The 23,629-nt window shown below is 58.8% G+C and overlaps 1 protein-coding gene across 1 annotated transcript in view; it reads right to left on the bottom strand.

Moving 5' to 3' along the window:
• Positions 1 to 22,229, bottom strand: part of SETD2 (SET domain containing 2, histone lysine methyltransferase) — a 69,640-nt gene extending 47,411 nt beyond the window's left edge. The window contains exons 1-4 of the mRNA XM_035554421.2: positions 22,192 to 22,229; positions 19,263 to 19,325; positions 9,580 to 9,667; positions 884 to 5,328 (exon numbers count right to left, since the gene is read on the bottom strand). Of these exons, the coding sequence (XP_035410314.2) occupies positions 884 to 5,328; positions 9,580 to 9,667; positions 19,263 to 19,325; positions 22,192 to 22,229 (4,634 nt within the window). The remainder of the gene's footprint in view (positions 1 to 883; positions 5,329 to 9,579; positions 9,668 to 19,262; positions 19,326 to 22,191) is intronic.
• Between the last annotated feature and the right edge of the window lie 1,400 nt (positions 22,230 to 23,629).

Below are 23,629 nucleotides of genomic sequence, written 5' to 3'. Positions count from 1 at the left end.
CCGGATTGCGTATTTTTGGGCACGGATGAAGGTTTTTGAGCTCTGAAGCAACACACTTACTGAAGCCCAGAGCTCAGGAACAGATTTTTTTTCAAATGATCACACCCTGTTCAATATTCCCATGCAGAAGGACTCATCAATCAGCAGCTAACCTCTGCTATTTCAAATTACAGCTGTTAGAGCTAAAATATCTTGTTTGAGACAACAAATAATTACATGCAAGCACCCACAGCCTTTGAAAACATACAACACGTGTCCAGAACCTTTCCCATGCCCAGATTTCCCTTGACTTGAGAGAGCTGTCATCTGGGGGCACTGAACAGACAAGATCTGACAAGCCCACAGGTGATGCGGCTGCACAGCTCTGGGCTCTACTGCAGCCCCACCACGTTCATATGAACAGTGGACAGCAGAGAACACAGGAAAAAAAAAAAAAAAGAAAAAAAGGAAGAAAAAAAAATCATTTCTGCAAGCTACTGTGGGCACAAGAACAATTTTACTTGGTGCTGATGCTGGGAATCTAAAGTGGACAAGTCCTGCCTGCCACCCATGTCAGGACAAGCTACAGGAGATGCCACAAAGAAGGAGGTAATTAGTGATCATCCCTCCACATACACCCATCACTGGCACCTCTCTGGATCCTAAAAGTTTTTTTTTTTTTGCTTGGGAGAAGAGACCTCGTGGGGGTTACAGCACTGGCCCAGCATGTCCTCTACAAGCAGTGCTGTGAGACCCAGGGAATGCAACATGCTTCCTCCCCATTCCTCCCTGCTCTACCAATTGCCAATTTGGCTTTAAAAAAAGCTATCACAGAATCAAATACAAGTTGAAACCTAAAACTGCTATAGTCAAAGGAAAAAAATATATAAAAAAAATCAGTTACCTTTCCGTCAAGTACACATTTTCCTCAATCAGGTCAAAGTAACAGGGCATTTTGCCTTGCTTGGCAAACTCCTTCCAGCGCTGCGGGTCTCGGAAGTCGTCCATGATGCACAAGCGACCGACCATGGAGGAATCCTGAGGCGCCGCCTCCACTTGCTCCCCCTCTGCCTTTACCTTCTTCCTCTCCCTCGAGTCGCCATCGCTCTCAGAGTCACTCTCCAACTCCTGGCGTCTTTTTTTTGGCGGCCCTCGCTCCTTCACGTCATTTTTTTCCAAAGCCTTCACCTCCTCCTTTTTCTCACCGACAGACACTGGCTCCTTGGTGGAATTGCTGCTGATCTCATGGGCTTGCACAGAACCTGCCTCTTTCTGCTCAGGAGCATGGAATTTACTCGGGGAGCTGGGAAAACGAGCCTTGCAGTCATCATCCCAGCGGTCATCCTCCTCGTACTCCTCGTGATCCTCCGTTAGAGAATCCGGCACTTGTCCTTGAATTCGTTCGTAATTAATTCCAGAAGGCCTGCTAGCAGACCTCGCATCCCAATAACCGTTGCCTTGCCAGTAGTTCTGAGACCCGCTGTACGCTCCCGAACCTGGCTGGTAAACGTAGCCTGAGTAGACCCCGAAGCTGCTATCTGGCTGCTGATAGGTGCTACTGGGCTTCTCCGGCTGGGAGAAGTCCCAGCCCAAACCACCCAAATCCTCCGTTGTATGAAAACCGTCCACCTTGGAGAACTCTCCGAGGCCAGACTGATTAAGCCCACCCTTCCCCTGCCTACTGTCCGGCTTGGAAGCGTTTGCCTGGTGTCGAGAGTTATCAGCGCTTTCAAAACTCTCAGGCAGACAAAATGGCTGCTCTTCCTGCAGGCCAACTGGTCTACCTACGGCCATCAGCTCCTTCAGTCTCTCCTCTGGGCTGGATTTGCCATCAGGGTCTGCCGCTAGGTCTGCCTGACTCGTACTGTCAACGCCATCGCTCTGCGGCTGGCAAGCATCTGGCCGGAGCTCTTCGGCCTCCTTCCTGCTGAGCTCAGTGGAAGAGGCTGGGCTCTTCTCCATCCCCCTAGGAGAGCACCTGCTCTCTGCCTGTGGGCCGTTCTTACTTGCCATATTCTCCGGCCTTTCTTCGTAGTAAGGCCTGCTGGGCTCCGGCCTCTCGTCGTCCCAGTGGTCCGAGTAGCGCCGGTTGCCCTGGCTGCTCCGCGAGGAGCACGGGCTGCTCTCCTCCATGGCAATGGTCGAGTTCTTTGGGATAACCACAACAGACTGGAGCCGTTTCCGTGGCACGCCGTCGTCGGAATCAGAATCCTCCGTGTCGCTGTCGTCACTGCCCGGCTCGCTGTCGCTCTCGGCCGTGTCCGAATAATCGTCGTGGCGAGCGGGAACGAACTCGGAAGCGCTGCCGCTGCTGTCACATGTGGGGGCCTGCGTTACGGTTTCCGTTTCTTCTGCAGTGACGACAACGTCGCAAGATGGAAACAAAGCGTCTGGAAAAGCCGAAGCCACCAAGGGCCCGTTCCCTTCGTCCTCAACTGACGCGCCGAGGCTCTGCTCTTTCAGATCGTCTGACCCAACTCCCTCAGTGGAAACCGCGCTTTCTTCCACTGCGACCTCTCTGTTGCGGTGCTCCAGCGGCACTTCGGAGTAATACGAATGCTCGTCTTTGAACGACAGCTTGCCTTTTGCTGAAGGAAGGTCGACGTGCCGAGTATCCACCTCGAGCACCTCCTCAGCTTCCGAGTGGTGCGGCGGCCTCTCGCATTGGTTTGGCGGGGCCCTGTCCCACTTGGAGGGGACGTTTCCCTCGGGATGCTGTGCAACCACGGGATTGTCCAACCTGATTCGGGGGGAACAGCCGTCCTGAGAGGAATCTCTGCTCGAGCTATCCACAGCTAGGCTCGTTTTATGGGAATGGTTAATATGATACTGATCATCTTCGCACGCAGACTTTGAATTTTGATCCTCTGTGCTTTCATAGTCGCACGTCACTGTCTGTGGTTCGACGTGCACGTCCAGAAACGCCTCGGAAGTAACTTTCAGATCTGCTGGTTCAACTTCTATTTCAACCTCCGAATGGTACAAAGAAGGGGTAGCATCATCTGAAATGTAGCAAAAAACTGATTCTTTGGTTTTGTCACATGGAGTCGCCTGATCATCCAGCTTCTTAATTAAAGTTTTAGAATGATCTACATTCACGACTGGCAAAGGCATAGCTTCGCATTGCTGCTCTGGGACCGGAGCCTCCGTTTCCTTAAACAGGCTGCTACACTCGCTGGACTGCACACGAGAATCATCTAGCTCGTGCTCTTTAGAGGCATATGTGCTCTCAAATCCATTTGATGGCAACGGATACAACTTACTCGTCTTTACGACGGGTGACACTTCCGACCTACACAGACTATCGTCAGAAGACGCTGCGACATCCTCTGTTTTGGAGGCACTGAGAGTTGCCAAGTCATCAGACCTACCCTCTGGGGACCCATTTATATTCATTTCCACAGGGAAACACGTTCTTAACTGCTCGTGCTTTACCTTTACTAAAGTTTCTTGTTCCTTAACACTGTCATGGCATTCATTTCCTGCAAGTTCCTCGGACCTTGAATGAGGAAAACCAGCTTTTGATTCATCTGTCTTTTTAAAAGTGGGTGAATCATTTAACTGATTTAATGGAGAAAGTGTCTTTTCCCTTTCAAATCTTTTTGCAATGGACACTCGGATCTCATTGCTTTTTAGACAAGAGGTCTCTAAATCTAGAGAATTAGACTGCTGCTTTATTTCTTCAACTGATTCTGTACAACAGAAAGAACTTTTAAATTTATCAGGCTTTGGCGCAGGGGTCTTTGAAGGGGTGGACTTATAACGGGAGGAATTCACATTACTGTCAGGCTTAGAATGGGATGTCCCCTTTCGATACCCGAGCTCATTAAGGGGAGAGCACCTTTTGGTTACTTCACTTTCTGAAGTCCGTTTTGAATCTCTATCTGCTTTTGAAGAAGACTTTCCTCTCCTCTCCATGTCAGCATGAGATGACTCTATTTTGCTGTCCCTGTCCGATTTAGAGTAAGAAGTCCTTGAATCTCTGTACGAAGAGGAGTGGGACGATGTGCGCCTCGAGTCGCTAGATCTGGAATGTGTCCTCCTGTACTCGTCTTCCGAATCAGAGCTCTCCCTTGCCCTGGAATCCGCGTATGAACGAGAGTATCTTGTCCTTTCTCTGTAAGGGGAGCTCCGGTGGTATCTGCGGTCAGATTCGTAGTAATGCGAGCGCTCCGACCTCGAGTACGAAGAGCTGGTTCGGGAGCCCCGATCGGACCGGGAACGAGAATGAGACCGGCTTCGCCGCCTCTCCCTGTCTGACCTCGATCGGGAGGATGCATACCGCGAATCTCGCTCTGACTTGGAATAGCTAGAATACTTTTCATCTCTGTCCGACTTGGAGCGCGAGGAGGACTTCACCAGTTCTTCTCCCCTGAGCGACGCAGAGCTTTTCCTGGGATCTCTCTCTTTTTCCGCACTGGATATCTTCAGTTCATGCGAGCGCTGGCTGGAAGAAGTCCTCACAGAGTCTTCATCAGACTCGGAGCCCAGCAATGTGCCGTCGGACTGGGAGAACTTCCTCTTCGAACCCTGTTTCCTAGAGCACAGAGAAGCACCCTTTGAGCTGTCTGACACCTCATCGTCTTTCCCAATATGGGAATCTTCCTTCTGTGGAGTTATTTCCACCTGCTCGGCCGTGTGTACGGTTACGTGCTCTTCCAAACCGTGCGATACTGCATCCTGTTTGACGTCCAGCTCCAAAGCCTCCTTCGGTACTACGCGACACGGCTCCTTCGAAGCCGGGACTTCTGCTTCTACAGGCGGCGACAGCAACAGCGTCGACATGAGCGTTACGGGCAGTTGTGGCAAGGCTGCTGCTGCGGGAACTGGCATGGATGCTGCTGGTGATGCTGTTGGTGGAGGTGGAGGCGGCGGTGGCGGTGTTGACGGGAAGTCTGCGGCCGCTGCCACCGGTTCCGTTACCGGTGCCAGAGCCAACGGTGGCAACGTTGCTGCTGCAGCTGGTGGCGGTGGTTTGGTAGTGACACTAAGTAAATGTTTCTTAAAATGGATCTTCCCCAGTTCTACCTTCGGTTTTGGAGGTGAAGACTCCTCAGCTGAACCGGCAGCATCCCCAAGGTCCATTTTAATTTTGGGGTTAAAGTCAGTCTGAAGGGGTACTGCTGGGGAGTTCTGTGTTTCATTTTGTTTCTCGTTTCCGAGACCGGTCAGAAATCTGTTCGGTAAGGTTTTCTTGGTTAAACTAAAGCTGAAAGACACCTTTTGTCTTCCTTGCTCCTCAAGGTTAACCTTTGTTTTGGTGCCTTTGGGCAAAAAGCGACTAGAAGCAACACCTTTGAACACTGGGCCTTTGATAAAGCCAGCTTTCTGCACGGTTTCAGTCTTGCCCTGGAAAAGACAAAAAAAGAAAAGGCTGTTAGAGGAAGGTGTTTTTAAAAAACAACCCTGTTCTACAGGAGCACTGAACAATTTTCTTTTACCTGGTGAATTTTTTAAGATTATAAAATAGAAATTGATATCCTGGGCTGAAGTCTGGGACAGCGCAGCCACACTGCTTTCTGTGCCTGCCTCTCTTACGATCAGAATCAATTATCCGCTCATTTCGAGTCTTGAACAGTATCTCCTCTGGGATTCAGGCTGAGGCTTTTTAACTGACTTATTAATAACCAAGCTGAAAGTTCTTTTTTCATTTAATTCTTATTAAAAAAAGAAGAGAGATAGGGTTCAACGCACAAAGTTGATCAAAGGGAGAGCGCTACTTTATTTGTTCTCTTTCTGTGGTCTCACACCACAAAACACCCTGCATTTTTAAGCCTTAGGTGTTTTTGTTTTCACACCCTAGCAGACTGCACCTGGATGCGTTTGGTTTCAGAGTGAATCAGGCTACCAAGAGCTACAGTCGCAGCCCTAAGCCCCGTCCTTTCCCACGTTCTGCTTTATCTCGGTCATTCATCCTTCCCAACAAGTCTCAGGCTAACAAGCAGGTTACTCACAAGAGAGAGTAAGGAACCTCTCACCTTTCAGAATGTATTTATCGAAGCCCAAGATTAGCAACTTTCAGAGCAAAAAGCACAGTGCGTTTATTTACCTTGGCTTTTGTCCACCTATTTCTAAAGCTACGGGCTTGTCTCCGCAGAAGCTCTATCGCTATCTACCGCAGCGTAACGAGAGTACAATCCCTAAAGATGAATGCTGTCACACTGTGGTAAAAGGGTGTTCCTCTCCACCTTCCTTATCCCCATAAATCCAAACTGTATTAGTGTAATTACACTTTGGGCGAGGAGCATGACTCCAGTGAAAACAGTTTTAGCAGTCAGAACACCGTACACAGCGAGGTTTTCCTCCCATAACTATTGCATGAACACATCTTTGGCAGCAGCAGTGGTTTCCTGCTACCCACGGTGACTTACTATGTGCTTAGTTATCGTTTAACTTCCGTAAAACAATGCACAGTCGCTAAGGCTAAAGGCACCGTGGTAAATTATTAAGCAAGATGCTGGAATGGAAACCCCACCCCATTCTATTTGCATGCTTAGATATAATTTTTTACAAAAATACCCCCATATTTGATGAAACACGTGGTTTTACTATTTTAATCGTGAAAACCATGTCACGGCCTCCATCCGACTTTGTCTTGGCTACCCAGCCTAGCACCATGCACGCACTGGGTCAAAAATCTGACTCCTTTAAAACTGGTGCCACCTCATGGGTGCTCTGAAACGAGCACGGATGCTGAAAGGGCGCCCAGATAACAATGGCCTTAAAAAGGGGCATGTCCACATGCTCGTCCTCCTCTTCTCGCCAACACTGTCCCACATTCATCTCTACAAAGGCTGCTGAAAATACTCAGTTTTCAAGGGATGCACACATCAGAAGCGATCCATTTTTTGCACGCAAACAACAGACTAATACACAAGCGCATACAACCAAATTCACAAAGCATAAAGGACAAAATCAAGCGTTCGGCCCATTTGGTTGGAGTTTCTACATGTCTGAATGCTACTGAGACCATCCTCCTGTAGGATGCTGGGCTCAGCCTCCCAAAGAGCAAGGGAACGTCATTTTGTGAGGTTGTTGGGTCACTTCTTCTCCCTCCATGACCAGAAACTGACACCTTTCTACCCTGACCTGGGCATATGCATTGGAACAACCTAAGTGTAAGAAATCAGGTTCCTATCTTCACACGTATCTGGGTGTCTAAGGGAAAGAGCCTCCACAAATCTGAATCCAAAGTCTTACCATTGACTGGATTCACCTGTTATACCAATTATACACTCTCTCTCTCTCTCTCTCTCTCTCTCTATATATATATATATATGTATATATATAAAAAAAAAATCACAGTGAACACAGTGCATCAGCATTCTGGAGTTGTCTTACTAGAACTTGGGTGAAATTATTTTATGTCCAAAATTCAGTTATGGAAATATATGCCAGCGCTTTGATTAAAATCTTTCCATCTCTAAGCACAACAGAGCTGAAATCTGAGCTTGCACACAAATAACGGGGTTTGGATACAGCCACCTTTGCACAAAACACAGGACTGGAGGGAAGAAAAGGAGCTGCTGAGCTTCATTCCGCTGCTTTTCATATCTATTCAGCAGAGATCACGCATCTCAGAACAAATGTTTCAACCTCACGTGCTCACCCTTCCAGGGATTTTTTTCCTTAAATAACACCAAGTTTAAAAAACATGACTTACATAAACGTAAAATATATTCCACAGGTAGCTTTTGAAATTTAACAGGGAGCAATTACTGGCAAAATAGTGGAAAAGTTCTCCTGCCTTTCATGTTTTACAGACAGCAAACGCTCCCCAGCACGCTGCTGTGGGCGTAGTGCAGCAGGGGAAGGCGACAGGAGCTCGCTCTGCGTACTCCGCGGAGATGAATGACTGCCGAGGAATGACTGAAGCAGCACAAGGCAGTGCCCCTGCAGCTCCCCAGTGGCTGGGAAGGCAGGAGCACGCACAGCACGTTCAACCGGAGCAGACGTGGTCCTGAAGCATCAAAAATTATTAGCGGCGGTCTTTCCTCAGCTGGGCTGTTATAAAACGTTCCAGTCCCTGAAAGTTTCCTCCTTTCCCCACACATTAATGCAGCAGAACTCTTTGTTTTCCACGGATGAAGGCCTTAAATACTCATCTTGTCGTGGTGCAGAGAGCAGAGCCTACCTGCACCCAGTGACTCAGAGGCACCACCGCGCTCTGCTGCCCGCAGCCGCCACCAGAGAGATGTGGAGGTGGCACTGAGGGCGCTCCCCTTCCCTGCAGACCCAACCACTGACCTGGAGGCACCCCAAAACACCGGGCTGGAACGTGAAGATGTCTCTTGTCCCTGTCCAAGCAGGTGGGGTTTGGTTTTGCCCTTTGGTTTTTCTAGACCCAAGGCTCAGGAATCTATCCATAGGTCAGAATAACTACGCTGGGCTAAAGCCTATTTCAGGAGTGACATAAAAAAGGAGTTAATTTTACTCACCTCATTTTCTTCTTCTCTATTGCAATCCAGCCGAGAAAACATGCAAAAGAAAACACAGAAAGAAGGTGTGAACATCAGGCAGAACCACAAAACGCAACGTCAGACCTCTGCCACCCCAAGCGTGGCCGCGCCAGCCTGCGCCCACCCAGCCAGCACCCAGACACCGGCAGCTTCGGAGGGCACCTCGGGGATCTGAACAGCGGCAATTCTGCAAGGACACCCAGAGCAAACCTTCTGAAACCAAGCAGCCTGCTGGACGCCGACGGCTGGCAAGCCAGCCAGGATCCTGCTTCGACAGAGGCGATGCTGCGAAGGTAACGCAGGTGTAAGAGTCTGGGGAACGGGACACGGGAATCGGGATTTGTTTTTCTTCCTGGTTTAGTATTTTCCTTAGCAGATCTGGAACGGCGAAAGTTCCTCCCCTCTCATCACCTCCGCACGCTCAGAAACAGCTGTACAGGCAGAGGTCCTGATACACACCTTATCGCTGCAGCACCTGCCGTGAACCCGCGGCCCTGGCTAATATTTACCGCGACGCGCAGGATTCAAGAATCCAGCCCCTCGGCACTCAGCCCCTCGGCACTGAGCAGGCTGAGCACCACCTGGCTCCCAGGGAAGCCGCCAAGGGGAAGCCCAGCCCTCCTCGCTTCCCTCCTTACACTTGGTGCTCAGTCCCACCAGCCGAGCAGCTTCTCCGCGAGCGAGGAGGAAGAACCGCGCTGCTCTGGTCTCGCCGTGCCCGACACCTGGAGAGCCTCGGGGAGCGTTTTGGCCCCTAAACAGAAACTACACACGAACGGATGCAGAGGTTTCAGGCGCATTTCTGCAACGACAGCACGGAAGCAACTGGGCATTTCCCCATTTCAGCAATCATCAACCAAGAGTTAGGAGCAACCCGCTCGAAAGCCCTATCGCCAGCAGCAATATATGACAAAGGCTCACGTCCAGTTGATAAAGCTTATTAATGGGGTATAAATCACCCGTACAGCAGCAATAACAGGGCTTGTTTTTATTGAGGAAACATGACCCGTGAGCTTGAGCAAGCTGTGGATACACAAAGGGCACGCAGGTGATTTAATGGGGTTGGGACCACCATTAATTCAGCGCAGTGCCGACGGGGAGGACAGAAGTCCTTTAAGAACAGCATTTTGACACGAATTACTGCCCGAAAGGAGGCTTTCTTTTTAGGATCGCAGAAAGTGGAGTTCAAGACTTTCCCAAAACGCATGGCCATCGGGAATGACGATGTCCTGAGTTAAAGCAAGCGTTGAGGGGGTAAGAACAGCACCAAGGTCAAGCACAGCCAAGACCCAACACCAAAACGTTCAGTACAGCAGTAAGGAGACGCGCTGCGACGCAGCACCGGGTGACGACCGACACGCAAAAGCTGGCAGTCCCAAACCAGGCAGAAAGAAGTGTCCGTTCACACGGAAAAACACGGACACAAGTCGGTATATAGCGGCAGACGGGTACTGGAGTTCAGTATGTACGAGCACCTGCCGTAAGGGTGAAGGAAACAACAATCTGCGTTTGCTCCCGTTGCTGAAAAGCTCCACAAAACCGGCATTAAGTTAAAACGTTGGCAAGGACACAGAGAAGGTCTCCAAAAACCGCAGGCTAAGAATAAAACTTCCACAAGCTCCGAAGCACTCGGGGAGGAAGGGGGAGGCACGTCACAGAGCAGCAGCACCAGGGCATGGTTGCAAGCTCCGGTCCCGGGCGCAGCTTTCAGCCACGGCGATTTCCTCGAGAGCATCCAGCAGCCCGCGTCACCCCCAGCGGCCTCCCCAGCAGCGCGTACCTGCCATCTGAGGTGCTTTACAGGGGGGAAAAAAACTAGCTGAGATGCTTCAAAACCCAGAGGAAGCCCCCGAGGAGGGAGCGAGCTGCGTTAGGAAGAGGATGATCCGGCTGCTCTCGCTTCTGCTGGGAGCGAGGCTTCGGGGGGGGGGGGGGGGGGGAAGCTGCTTTTAGGCGAAACAGAACTTTTCTTCTCCGGCCCGCGGTGGCATTGCAGAAAAGGCAGTGGGACCTCAGAGAGGCGCAGCGAGGGGGCAGCCGGGGCTGCAGCCTCTTCCTTTTGCCCCAGCTCAAACACGAAAATAGGTTTCCAAAAGTAGGTAACGCGCCGCTCTTCGCTCGGGAACGGTTTGCCAAATTCCTCCCACGCCGGGCTGGGAGTTACACGGGTTTTCCACGATAGGAGCGCGAGGAAGCAAAGCAGGATTGTACCCGAGCCGGGGACACCGTCCGAACACACAGCCGCAGCCCTGCCTGCCTCCCTCTGGCTGCCCTTTGCTATCCTCAGACGTGTAAAAGGAAGAGTTGTTAAAATTAGCATTGGGCTCAGGCGTTTACTGGCTTATTTGTGTGAATTTCAAGAGGAAGGGCTTGCGAAAACCCAGAATAAAACGCAAAGCAAAACAGAAGACATCTACCAACAAGCGCATGGTGAAGTTAAAGAAATAAATAAGGAACTTTACCATCTTTTCCGTGCCGACGGCAAGGCCAACGTAGTAATACTCCACACAACCCGCCTGCCCCAACGTACGATTTCCAAGAACAACTGCGACGGGCTGCCGGCCAGGCCCGATTAACGCCAGGTATCGGCACGATGGGTTTGCAAACACACCACGAACCCACACCGCTCCCGGGAGCGGCCGGAGCAGCAAGGAAATCCCAAATCCCCACACCCTGCGCACAGTTTACACCTCCCCGGTTTGTCCTGGGCATGATAATAAAAAAAATTGCAGGTGCATTTTTCTTCCCAGGTTCAGCATCCCTTAGATGCTCCAACAGCTTGGTACCAGTGCCACTTCTCGCCTTTAGACTTCTCCCCTTTTTAAGTCGTAATTCGCATCACAACCTTGGCTTTGTGGGCTTTGCTTATGCTAAAAAAGCAACCAAACAGAACACCCTCAGGCTCATGGAGTCTAAATGACAAATGCTGGTATGCATCAGGGCTAAAAACTCGGGGCTGTGCCTGAGCCTCAGCTCCCCTCTGTCCTTTTTTTTTTTTTTCTGGAAGCCTACAGCTCTTTTTATCTAAGCATCTGCAGGGCTAACGACCCTGCAAGAGCAAAAAAGCCTCACCCTGAGCAGCACTCAGCACGCCTAGCTGGAGGCTGAGGCCGGCATTATGCAGGCATTAGCACGGGTCCATCTGAAAGCCTACCTGGCCAGCGATTGCCTTCCTTTCTTAGGGAAACAAAGTGCAAAAGCCAAATCCCGGAGGAAATGGCAGCCTCGGGGCCGCCCTGCTCCCCAGGCACCGGTCTTAGACTCGGCAAAAACCCACAAAAACCTGGAAACACGGGCAGTGCAATGGGGAAGAGCGCGTGTGGACGCCCCGAGCTCCGGCACGGTGCTAAGGGCAAGAAGGAAATCTCAGCAGATCTCCCCACCAGGCGATGGGTTACAACTCGGTGCGCAAGCTCGCCGCAGCCGCTGACAAGCCCAAAACCGAGTGGTTTTGTAAAACACTTCCAGCTCTGAAGCTCTAGCACATGCTTGCCTTGTGAATCTCTGCCGTGTCCGGCTGGGGATTGGAAACTAGGACAAACCAGCGGCAGCCCCTGCGATGACCCGAAACAAACGCGGCGCTAAGTGACTGCGAGCTCCGTTGTGCCCGGTGCTGGGCTCCCGGTTCCCAGACGCGTCCCCGCTTCCAAAAATTACGGACCGCTGGGTGCTGCACGGCTGGAAAAAAAGGCAGGGAAGTTAATATACAACCCGCTCCTTCCCCGGATAAACCACACAGAGGAGAGGCTACGGCGCAGCCAGACAGGAGGGGGGAGAAGTCAAACATTTTCCTCAAACAGAAGCTGGAAGCCCAGCCAATCGCTCCAGAACCTGAGGTCAGCAGAGCTACGAGCGGCGCCGTGCCCCCGGTCACACCCCCAGCCCTGCTCCCCCAGCTCAGCCCCCGCTTTTGGGCAACGGGTTTGGAGCTGCACCTTTGGGTGCCGCTGCCTGGGGTCGGGGCAGGGGCGAGACACCGCGTCTCCTGGCCTGAAATACGAAGAAACCCGGCACGCTCCTCGTGCCGGGAAGCAAGGAACCCCCACGCCGGCTGTTATTTCCCCCCCCCCTTCCCTCCTTCATTTCCAAAAGGAACAGGGGCTAAGTGGCATCCTGCAGCCGCGAGCGGGTGGGGCAGGGACAAGTTTAAGGACGGGACGACGCGCCGCCCGTGCCAACCAGGGGCGTGCTCGCCGTGCACCCCTGAAATATCCTTCATACAGCGCAAAAAGGTCCGGCCGCCAGCCGCCGGCCGCCCCAGCCGTGAATTAGAAGCAGCAGTGACACGGGTGCCACCGCCGGCCCAGCCCAGCACCCCGGTTCTCACCGCGCCGGCCACGAGGAGCGGATCCGGGAGGCTTTAAGAGGCAGCACGGGGAGCTCGCGGCGCCGTGAATCCTCACTACGGGCGTTTACGCTCCCCTTCCCCGCCGCCGGGGGGAAAAGATCAGGCTAAAGAAACAGGCACGAGCTGAGAAACGCCTGCCCCGCGCCAGCTGGCAGCCCGCAGGCCGGTGCAGGATGCGGCCAAGGAGCCCGCGCAGCCCCTTCCCCGCGGGTTCGCCGGGCAGCGAGCAAAAACCCTCAGGAGAAGAGGGGGGAATAAAGAGGAGGGGAGGCAAAGGGCTGCTTTCCAGCACCACCCGCTCTTGCTGCCGCTCTGCTTCCGAAGGGAAGCGGGGCAGAGCAAAGAGACCTTGGCAGGAGCCGGGGTAGAGCCACAGGCTGAGGCTTGGGGTTCCTTTTTGGAGGGGGGCAAGGCTTCGTCTGCTACGTATTTCGCTACCCGTGCGTTAACGGCAGCGTTTCGGAGAGGCTGGCACCTCTCCCTTTCGGAAGCAGGCCCCGTTAAGAAGACTTCCAGCAGTCTCCAGCCCGCCGCGCCACGAGAAGCACCGCGGGACCCGCTCCTCGCCCAGAACTGCCCCGAAGCCCGGCAGCCGCGCGCCCCGCTCGCGCTCTCCCCGTTGCACCGGGCGCCAGGGCACGGCTAAGGAAGGAACCCGGCGGGTAAGTCGGACGCCGTGACAGCAGCCACCCCCGGCAGTGCCGTCCCCGTGGCTGCGGCGTGCCGGCGGATTACCGAGGGCACCGGCACGGCGAGGGAACGCATCGCGGCGCGTGCAAGGGGATGGCGGGGAGCCGGCGAGGCAGGACGGCGCGCGCCAGGGCAGGGCTCGGCCCTCGGGCAGGAGGAGAGGGCACAGACCCACGGCTTCACCCTAAGGCAGGGCTTCCGATCGGCAACGTGGCAGCGCTCGCCCTTGGCAAGCCTCCTCCTCCCCAAGCGGGGAAGGAGAGACTCTGTTAGCAGCCCCGGGGTAGCTTCCCCCCCCAGCAAAAGGTAACCGGGGGTCGCTGCTCAGATCCCTGCACCAAAATCACCTCCTGGAGGCGTTACGGGGTGGCACAAACTGCAACAAAAGGGACGGCTCCGAGCACCCCGAGCATTCTCCAGCTGCACTGTCCCCCCCCCCCCCAGCACGATGCAATTAAAGCAGAAAATGCGTGAGTGCCCCCAGGCAGTGCAGTGCCCTGCCTGCACTGCCCGTCCTTCCAGGGCTGCCGGCAATTTGTCCCCCGATTTGTCCCCGCTGTCCCACCTCTCCGGGGCTCTCCAGCACGCAGACATCTCCACGCTACAGCCCCACGGACGGGTTTGTGGCGGCACGCACTGAGGCGCCGGCCCAGCATCGCATCGCTCCCACGGGCGCGGTTTCAGCGCTCGCGGGGCTCGTGTCGCACCCCCACGTGCCACAGAGGACGGCGCCGTGCACGCCAGAGCTGCTCCCCGCGCGGAGAAGCAGCAAGTTATCTCCCCAACGCAGAGCGAGAGCAGTGCCCTCTGCTTTCATTAGCGCAAGGAGAGAAAGCAGAGGGGACAGCTGCCTGCGAACTCCCCCGGCGCGTAGCGCAGCCCGGCTCGGGGGCAGGAGGCTTTGGAGCAACCTCTTTTCTTCCTCCTTTTGCTCCAAATCCATCCCCGCACATCACCGAAGTCCGGCTTAGCGCGTGCTGGAACCAACCGCTCCGGCTGGGTTAAGAGGTGTTCGACGCCGGGAATCAAATTGCTGGGGGGGCGGGGGGGGTAAATCCTGCTTAAATATTCGCCCCTGGCTTGCAAGCGCCACCAGCACGAGGCTGGAAGGCCGCCGCCGCCTCCCTCCAGCAGCCTGCGGCGGCAGGGACAGCCGAGGGAGGCGAGGAACCCGCGAGCGGGCCGAGTTAGGAGCTGAAGCCATCGCCCCGCCGCGTCCCGCGCTCACTCACAGCCATTGCTGCCGGCGAGCGGCACCGGCCTTCGCTGGCGGCGGCGGCTCACGCCGTGCGGCTCCACCTCACCTGGGCAGCAGTCCGGGTGTTGGAAACGGGGGGGGGGGGGGAAAAGGGGGAAAAAACCACAAGGAAAGGAAAGGCAAGGTGGCCCCTCCCCTGGGGGGCAGGTCCTGGGGGCAGCCCCTGCAGCAGGGGCTTCCACCCACCCTCCTCCTCCTCCTCCTCCTCCTCCTCCTCCTCCTACTCTTCCTCCTCCTCCTCCTACTCTTCCTCCTCCTCCTCCTCCTCCTCCTCCTCCTCCTACTACTCCTCCTCCTCCTCCTCCTCCTCCTCCTACTCTTCCTCCTCCTCCTCCTCCTCCTCCTACTCTTCCTCCTCCTCCTCCTCCTCCTCCTCCTCCTACTCTTCCTCCTCCTCCTCCTCCTCCTCCTACTACTACTCCTTCTCCTCCTCCTCCTCCTACTCTTCCTCCTCCTCCTCCTCCTACTACTCCTTCTCCTCCTCCTCCTCCTCCTACTACTCTTCCTCCTCCTCCTCCTCCTCCTCCTCCTACTCTTCCTCCTCCTCCTCCTCCTCCTACTTTTCCTCCTCCTCCTCCTCCTCCTACTCTTCCTCCTCCTCATCCTCCTCCTCCTACTCTTCCTCCTCCTCCTCCTACTACTACTCCTTCTCCTCCTCCTCCTCCTCCTCCTACTCTTCCTCCTCCTCCTCCTCCTCCTCCTACTTTTCCTCCTCCTCCTCCTCCTACTCTTCCTCCTCCTCCTCCTCCTCCTACTCTTCCTCCTCCTCCTCCTCCTACTACTCCTTCTCCTCCTCCTCCTCCTCCTCCTCCTCCTCTTCCTCCTCCTCATCCTCCTCCTCCTACTCTTCCTCCTCCTCCTCCTACTACTACTCCTTCTCCTCCTCCTCCTCCTCCTCCTACTCTTCCTCCTCCTCCTCCTCCTACTCTTCCTCCTCCTCCTCCTCCTACTCTTCCTCCTCCTCCTCCTCCTCCTACTCTTCCTCCTCCTCATCCTCCTCCTCCTACTCTTCCTCCTCCTCCTACTACTACTACTCCTTCTCCTCCTCCTCCTCCTACTACTACTACTCCTTCTCCTCCTCCTCCTCCTCCTACTACTACTCCTCCTCCTCCTCCTCCTCCTCCTCCTACTACTCCTTCTCCTCCTCCTCCTCCTACTACTACTACTCCTTCTCCTCCTCCTCCTCCTACTACTACTACTCCTTCTCCTCCTCCTCCTCCTCCTCCTACTACTCCTTCTCCTCCTCCTCCTCCTCCTCCTCCTCCTCGCAGACCCCCAGCAGGTACCTGCGGGCATCCAGAGCCCGCTCCCCGTGCGCCCGCTTCACCTGCGGGGAGCTCTTCCCCGCCGCCGCCCCGTACGCAGGGAGCAGAGGAGGGCGAGCACGATCCCGCGCGGAGGTTACGGCGTTTCCTACACCGCGAGCACCGCCCCAAACAGCCCCCCTGCGGGGCAGGCCAGTCTTTGTCTCCTCCAACACCTTGCAGAGAAACAGCCAGCTCCGTCGGCAGGCAAAAACCTCCAGGCCCCCGCTCCCCAGGTGCTAAAGCACCCGGGGGAGCTGAGGTGGAGGAGAAAACCCAACCGCTGGGCTGGTCGCCCGTGGGCACCCCTGCGCCTCCCCCGGGCCCCCGCTGCAGGACGGCGCTGTGCTCCCGCTGGCGGCGCCGGGCTGGCCCCCCAGAGCTGCGCCAGCTCCCGCGGAATTCGGGCAGGCGGAGCCGTCAGCGCGGCCGAAGGGCAGGCGGAGGGATGCTGCCCGCGATGGCCAGCGTGGGAATCGGTCCCCTCGCTGCTCCTTACGCCCCCAAAACGTCCCCCTTCCCCAAAACAAGCGCCGCGGCCAAGCAAGGGGAGACTCGAGAGATGCAACCTCGAGCTCCGCACGGAAGGGGAAACGCGCTGCTCGTAACACCGAGGGCCCTTCTTCGCGTCGGCTCGTCTGAGGACGCCACCGTTGACTTCGGAAGGGCGCAGGCACGCGTGGAGCAGCGCACGCCTGGGTCACGTCGAGCGGATTCCTACCCAAGCTCGCGCCCAGAAAGAAAACCGAACGGGAGCTGACGGAAATCCCCGCCTCGCTCCCGCCGCTCGTGCACCCCGAGAGCTTCCTGACGCGCTCGAGGAACACCCGCGGGACCGCAGCAGGTTTCGCCAACCGATCCGCAGTCCTCTGGGAGTCCGCGTGCCCTCCCAAGGGCTAGAAACGCCAGAAAAGACAGCAGAAACAAACTCCCTGCACCGCCAGCTCCCGAAGAGCCGAGGGCCTGAAACCGAGCTACCCTACGGCGAATGAACGGAGCCCAGCACGGCGGGAGGAAAGGAGCTGCAACGGGGAACCTGCAGGCTCTGCTGCTGTGGCAATGACAGCCACGAGCCGGTGACAGGCAGGCGAGTACTGGGGGAGCAGAGAAACGCGACCCCCTTCATCCTTCCGGGGAGCAGAGATTTGCCAGAGAAAGCGCGAGCACAAGGCTCCGCAGCTTTTCCACCGGACGCTGGCGCCGCAAGCGTGAGGAGCTGCCCTCCGCCAGCCAGGGCACGGGGCTCAGTTCTAGACGCGAACCTCCGTGGAGGCATTTCAAGCCCAAAGGCGCTAAGGCAGCCGCGCCGTGATGCTCTCCGACCTGTAAAATCCTCAGAACCGCCGTGGGAAGCGAGGTGGGCGCTGGAGCGGTGCTGAGCGCGAAGCACGCAGGGTTTGCTCGGGTACGGCTGCGGAGGAGCTCAGCTCTTCCTCCCCTCCTCCTCCTGCCTTACGATGTCCGACCAATCTCTGCCTCCTGACCCGCGTTTCTCTTCCTACTCCTCTTCGGCCCCAGGCTCTGCCCTCCGCACACGTTCCTCCTCCGGGAGCCCTGGGACTGATCCCGAAAGACTAAAACGCGCCGGGGGGAGGCAGCGGCAGGGAGGGGAGCACCCTCCGGAGAGGCCGAACGACCTCCGAGGGGCGGGGGAAAAGAAAAAAAAAGCAGAATCCGTCCCAGCAAGCGCCCTCCCAAAGCTCCCGAAAAACCAGCCGGGCTCCCGTCTTCTCGGCGAAAGCAAGCAGCGCTGCCGACGGAGCCAAAAACACAGCAGCGCCCGGGCGTCCCCGCGGCGAGGGCGCGGGCGGCGTGGCCGCGGGGAAGGGCCCGGTGGCCAGTGGTGGCCCCAGCTCGGCGGCGCGGTGGCCGGCGCCGGGTCTCCTCGCCCCGTGCCCGCGCCGATCGAAGGCTGGCGGTGACAAACCCCGGCTGGCGAGGCGCGGGGACGTCGTATTCAGAGCGGCGCTGCCCCTCCTCTCGCCGCGGCCGCGGCGCCCGCTCGCGTGAAGCGCGCTCTGAGCCACTGCAGGGCAAGTATCGAACCGCCCGGAGAGAGAATTCAGTGCGAAACGCGGCAGGGAAACCCTCCGAAAGCCTCTTCAACCCAAAAGCGGGGTACCCGGCCTCTTTTCCGAGCTCTCCCCTCACCCCAGGGCTTAGGAGCACTAAGTTTATATACATCAGCTGTTCTTGCACGGGAAGCACGGAGCGATTAATTATCCGCACGGGCGTGCAGGTGATTAAAGCTCCCGGAACTGTTTGGGAAGCACAACACGCTGCCCGGCAGCCTACGGCCGCTGACGGCTCTCAGCTCGGAGAAAGCCAGCCGCCGGCCGAGCACCCCGAGGCCGCGGCTCTGCCCCGTTAATTGCTCCATCCTTAATTGCTCCATCCCTAATTGCTCCATCCTTAATTGCTCCATCCTTAACCGCTCCGAACCGGCGAAGGCGCACGGGCACCTCGACTGCTCGACGCCCCAGCGTGCCCCTTTTGTTGTCGGCGGGGAAGAACCCGGGGAAGGAGAGCGAGCCAGGAGCCCTCCGAGCCCGGAAAGCAACAAAAAAGCCCCAAAGCTGGGCTCCAAAACCAGGGAACGGGCGGCAGCTCCAGGAGCAAGGCCGGGAGAGCCCCGGGCTCCGCCAGGGACACCGTGAGCAGAGCTGGAACCGCGCGGCACAAAGCAAGAAGCAGGAGACCGCCGCCGCCGCAGCGATTCCTCGGGCGCGGCGGGGAAATGCAAGCAGAGCCCGGCCTGCCCGCGACGGCAGCTGCGACAAGACACGGAAAATAACGGGGGGTTAGAAGGAGGGCTGACGAAGTGGCTGGGGCAGCGCGGCGCAGCCCTCCTGCCTTCTGCTGTCCCGCTCCAGGCGCTCGCGGGAAGGAGCCTGGTCCTGCAGACAGGGCGCGGGGCAGCAGGCGCGGCCGTCCCCCATCAGAGACGCGTTCTGGGGCTTCGAAAGCCTGTCGCCTTACACACGCCGACTTTTCAGGGACACGCGTAGCGTGTTAATTCGGAAGCGCATCGCCTTAAAGGCCGGACGCGCACCCGGGCACCAAAAGCCACGGCTCTCCGCCGTGCGAGACCACCACCAGCCCCTTCGGGAGAGGGAACCGCAGGTGTAGGAGCACGCCTGGCCTCCCGCCAGCGTCTCCCCGCTGCTTGCAACATACCAGGGGAGCCGAATTTGGGATTTTAACCTCCGCTCCCCGCAGCGTACCTGACAGGAGCTTTGCCTGAGAGCTCTCCCATGGGACAGAAGCAGCCAACGGAGTCCAGGTGCCTGCGGGAAGCAAAAAAACCAAGTCCCGGAGCGACAAAAAGCCCACGGCACGAGGCTCTAAGAGACCACGGCGATGGCCGCGGTGGAAAACCGGAGTTTGGGGCCGTTTGGATCCGCTCCCAGGCGCGTTAAAACCGTCGGGGTGCGGCAAGGGGGCCAAACCCCGGTCCTGCCGAAGCACCCGGGCAGGACGTGCCCGGGGAGCCGGGGACAGCGGGAGCACCGGCGTCACCCCGAGAGGAGCACGGCGGGGAGATCCGCGCGCGGCTGAGCCCAGCGAGAGCGGACGAACAGACCTGCGGCACGGGGATTTGCTGTGGGATGCCCTCTTTCTGCTGGAACGCCCGGGCACGAGCTGGAGACATCCACGGGACTCAACCTGGTTCACCTCACCGCCCCCAGGTCTTGGCGCGGGACGTTTGGGAGTCCCCCCGCCTGCAGCAGGGGAGGACAACCCCCGGTTCCTCGGGAAGCATCCCGGGTTCCGCTGTGCCCCGACAGCGCCCCAAAACCTGCTCCCACAGGTCACGATTCCCCCGCTCGCTGCCTACCCCGCGCACAAACGCATCCAGTAGGTGACCGCCGGCGCCACGCAGCCCTGCAGGGACGCTGCAGCCCTCGCTGGGGCAGCTCCGGGCACGAGGACCGGGCCCATCTGACGCTCCCGACTGTCCCACCCCATGAGGCGACGTCCTCGATGCTGTGGCTCGGGAGAACCCGCAGCCCCGCCGGCCAAGCAGGACACCAGCAGCGAGCCCCCAAACTCCTCTGCTCGAGGACGGCTCCAGCGAGCGCTGCCAGCAGCTCCCACCTCCTACGTCCAGCACGGAATTCCACCTGGGCGCCAACTCCCGCGAGGCGTGAGCCCCCCAGATGCAGCCTGCTGATTCAGGGGGCCCCGCTCACCTTCACCTCGCCTGGCGGCGCCCAGCGCTCCAAGAGCCACGGGTATCCAAGCCGCGCACCTCCAGCATCACGGCTCAAAGAAGAAACGCTTCCGAAGAAACCACAGGCGCACGCCCCTCCTCGCGAGCTCCGCCACGCAAAGCAACCCCGGCTCGGAGGCACAGGGACCACGCCAGCCAGGCAGGGCCAGCAGAAGCCACCTCCTCCAGCAGCAGAGGACATCGGGGCGCGTTTGTGAGGATCTCCACCGCGGCGGGCGGCTGGAAGTACCCGGCTGGGCCCCGGGACGCGCCACCAGGCTCCCCGGCCTCTGAGGTCCCACCGCGGTGGGACCGGTCCGTTCGGAGCAATTCTTTAGAAAAGCTGCTGGACAAACCGCCCCGCCTTCTCCCCGCAGCCCGGGTTTGCAGGCTCGGAGGCTGTTCTGGAGGAGGACCAGCGGCGTCTTACACCGACACGCGGCGGGCGCTGAGCTCAGGACGACGCTTACCCTGACACCAACCTCACGTTACTCCGACCCCCGGGGACAGCGTTCATTTCACTCTAAATTAGCCCAAAACGTAAAGTACCTACACCAGGCTAGGACCCTGTGTCTAATAGTGGAGCTATTTGAAAGCAACGGGAAGGAAAGCTCAGGACAAACCAGGAGCGCGACCGCCAGCAGCCCCGCGGGCAGCACAGTGCCCACCTCCAGGGCTTGCTCCTCGTCCCACACAACCCTCCCGCAGCAGGCCAACACGTCCCAGAGAACCTCAAGAACTACGGCTAGCGAAACCGAACACCAGCCCACCACGAAATCCTCCGTCTCTCCCTAGTTTTAGCAGGCTCAAGCGCAGGCATCGTTCAGCGAGGCACCGCTGCAGCTGAAACAGCTCCTCAGCTGCTCCAGGTGGGCACGCACACGACTCGCGGCGCTCGCTCGGGAGGTTTGCTCTGCTGTCCTTGCTCAAAACGGGCCATTTTTAGCTCCGACTCCGCTCCAGCAGCGGCAGGGGGCCGCTACGCGCCGGGTCTTTGCCTCCTCGCAGCCCCGAGCTGGCCGCCTGTCCGCGACGCTGCGCACGCAAAGTTTAACGGAGCGCCCCAAATCCTTCGGGGAGGACGTCTACAACTGCAAAGACACCATTCAGAACCAACGAGAGGAAAAAAAAACAAAAAAAAACAAAAAAAGAAAAGAAAACACAAAAACCGCTACGGGCAACTCTTCCACAGGCAGGAATAAAAGCAGGACGATGTGGTGGAGGGGGTTAGAGCAACCCCCCTGAGGGGAGGACCAGAATTCACCGGCCATTAGGAGCAATCCCTCGTTTCGGAGGCTTCTTCCTTCTGTCAGAAAATGGGGCAGGGGCTCGCTCCCCTCGCCTCCCTCCAGCCCCGGACAGCGGGGAGAGGACGAGGAGGGCTGAGGGGACAGGACCGTGAGGATCTCAGGCGCTGCCCCCCCGCGCACACACAGCCGAGAAGGGGCAAAAAAGCCCCCCCGGGACACGGCCGCACCGCCCCGCTGCCCCCCGAGGGCCCAGGCCCCTCCGCATGGCCCAGCCGGGGCCGGGGCCGAGCAGGGCAGCGCTCCCCGGCCCCCTTCCCCTCCTTCCCCTCCTTCCCCCTCAGCTCCGCGCCGCCTCCTCCTCCCCCCTCCCGCCCCTGCCGGCCTCCCCCCTCCGGCTCCCGGCCGCGGCGCTCACGCAAGGCCGGGGATGCGCGGCCTACCCCGGCCTCCCCCCTCGCCGCTCCCCGGGGGAGGCCGAACGGGACCGGGGGGCGAGCAGGGACCGGGAGACGGAGCTGAAGAAGCGGCCCGGCCCCCTACCCACCCACCCCCCGGCCCCTTTCCCGTGCCCCGCGGGTTGAGCGCGGCTGCGGGGCCCGGCAAGGCCTCAGGCCGCGGCCGGCGGGGCCGAGCCGGGCCGGGAGGAGGCGGCGGCGGCCCCGGGGCGGCCCCGGTGCTGCCCGCGCTTACTCCGGGGTGGGGTGCTCCGGGTCGTAGAAGTCCCCCATGGTCGGGCTGCGGCCGTCGGGGCCGACGGAGGGACGGAGGGGGGGGGGGGGGGGGGGGAGGACGGAGAGGCGGGGGTCCGGCAGCGCGGCCCCAGCCGCGGGGAGCGGGGGCCGGGCCGGGCCGGGAGGCCGCTGTCCGCCCTCCGAGCCCGGCGGGGGGCTCGGGCTCCGCCGCCTCCTCCTCCCTCACATCGTCCGCCGGGCCCCGCGCTGCAGCGGCCGCCGGCGGGGCCCCGCCATCCGCGCCGCGCCGTGGCCCTGCCCGCCCGCCCAGCGCCGAGTCCGCCCCGGCACGGCCCCGGCTCCTCCCCGCCGCGACGTCGCCGCCGCCGCCGCCGCTGCTGGTGCTGGTGGTGGTGCTGGTGGTGCTGGTGCTGCTGGTGGTGGTGCTGGTGGTGCTCCCCCCCGCTCCTCCTCGTCGTCCCCGCCGCTGCTGCCGGCACGGGGAGGACCGGGAGGAGCCCCCCCGGGGGGGCAGCGGCACGGGCACAAGCGCAGGGGGGCGCTGGGGTCGGCCCCCGGGAGCAGCGGGGGGTCCCCTGGGGCAAGCGGCAGGCGGCGGGGTCGGCACCGGGACGCTGGGACCCCCCAAGGACGACCGGGACCCCCCCCCCCCAGGATCACCGGGAGCCCTGGGATCAGCGGCACCCCCTGGGATCGGTACCGGGACGCTGGGGCCCCCAAGGATATCTGGGATCCCCAAAATCAGCCCCGGAACGCCGGCACCCCCACGGGATCACCAGCACCCCCTGGGACAACTGACACCTCCAGGATTGGCACCGGGACTCTGGGACCCCCAAGGACGACCGGGACCCCCCCCAGGATCACCGGGACCCCTGAGATCACCAGCACCCCCTGGGATTGGTACCGGGACACTGGGGCCCCCAAGGACGTCTGGGACCCCCAAAATCAGCCTCAGGACACCAGCACCCCCCCAGGATCATCGGGACCCCCCCAGGATTACCAGCACCTCCCCAGGATCACCGGGATCCCCTGGAACAACCAGCACCCCCTGGGATCGGTACCGGGACGCTGGGGCCCCCAAGGATATCTGGGATCCCCAAAATCAGCCCCGGAACGCCGGCACCTCCCCAGGATCACCAGCACCCCCTGGGACGAGCAGCAGCCCCCGGGATCGGCACCAGGACGCTGGGACCCCCAAGGACATCTGGGATCCCCAAAATCAGCCCCAGGACACCAGCACTCCCCCAGGATCATCGGGACCCCCTCAGGATCAACAGGATCCCCTGGGACAACTGGCACCCCCAGGATCAGCACCAGGACACTGGGACCCCCAAGGACAACCGGGACTCTCAAAATCAGCCCCAGGACACCAGGACCCCCCGGGACCACCGACACCCCCAGGATCGCAGCCAGGGCACCAGAACCCCAGGATGACC

This window comes from Cygnus atratus, chromosome 2 (genome assembly GCF_013377495.2).
Source record: "Cygnus atratus isolate AKBS03 ecotype Queensland, Australia chromosome 2, CAtr_DNAZoo_HiC_assembly, whole genome shotgun sequence".
Lineage (NCBI taxonomy): Eukaryota > Metazoa > Chordata > Aves > Anseriformes > Anatidae > Cygnus > Cygnus atratus.
The sequence above is the reverse complement of the archived record's forward strand: the minus strand, read 5'-3'. Positions and strand labels throughout refer to the sequence as shown.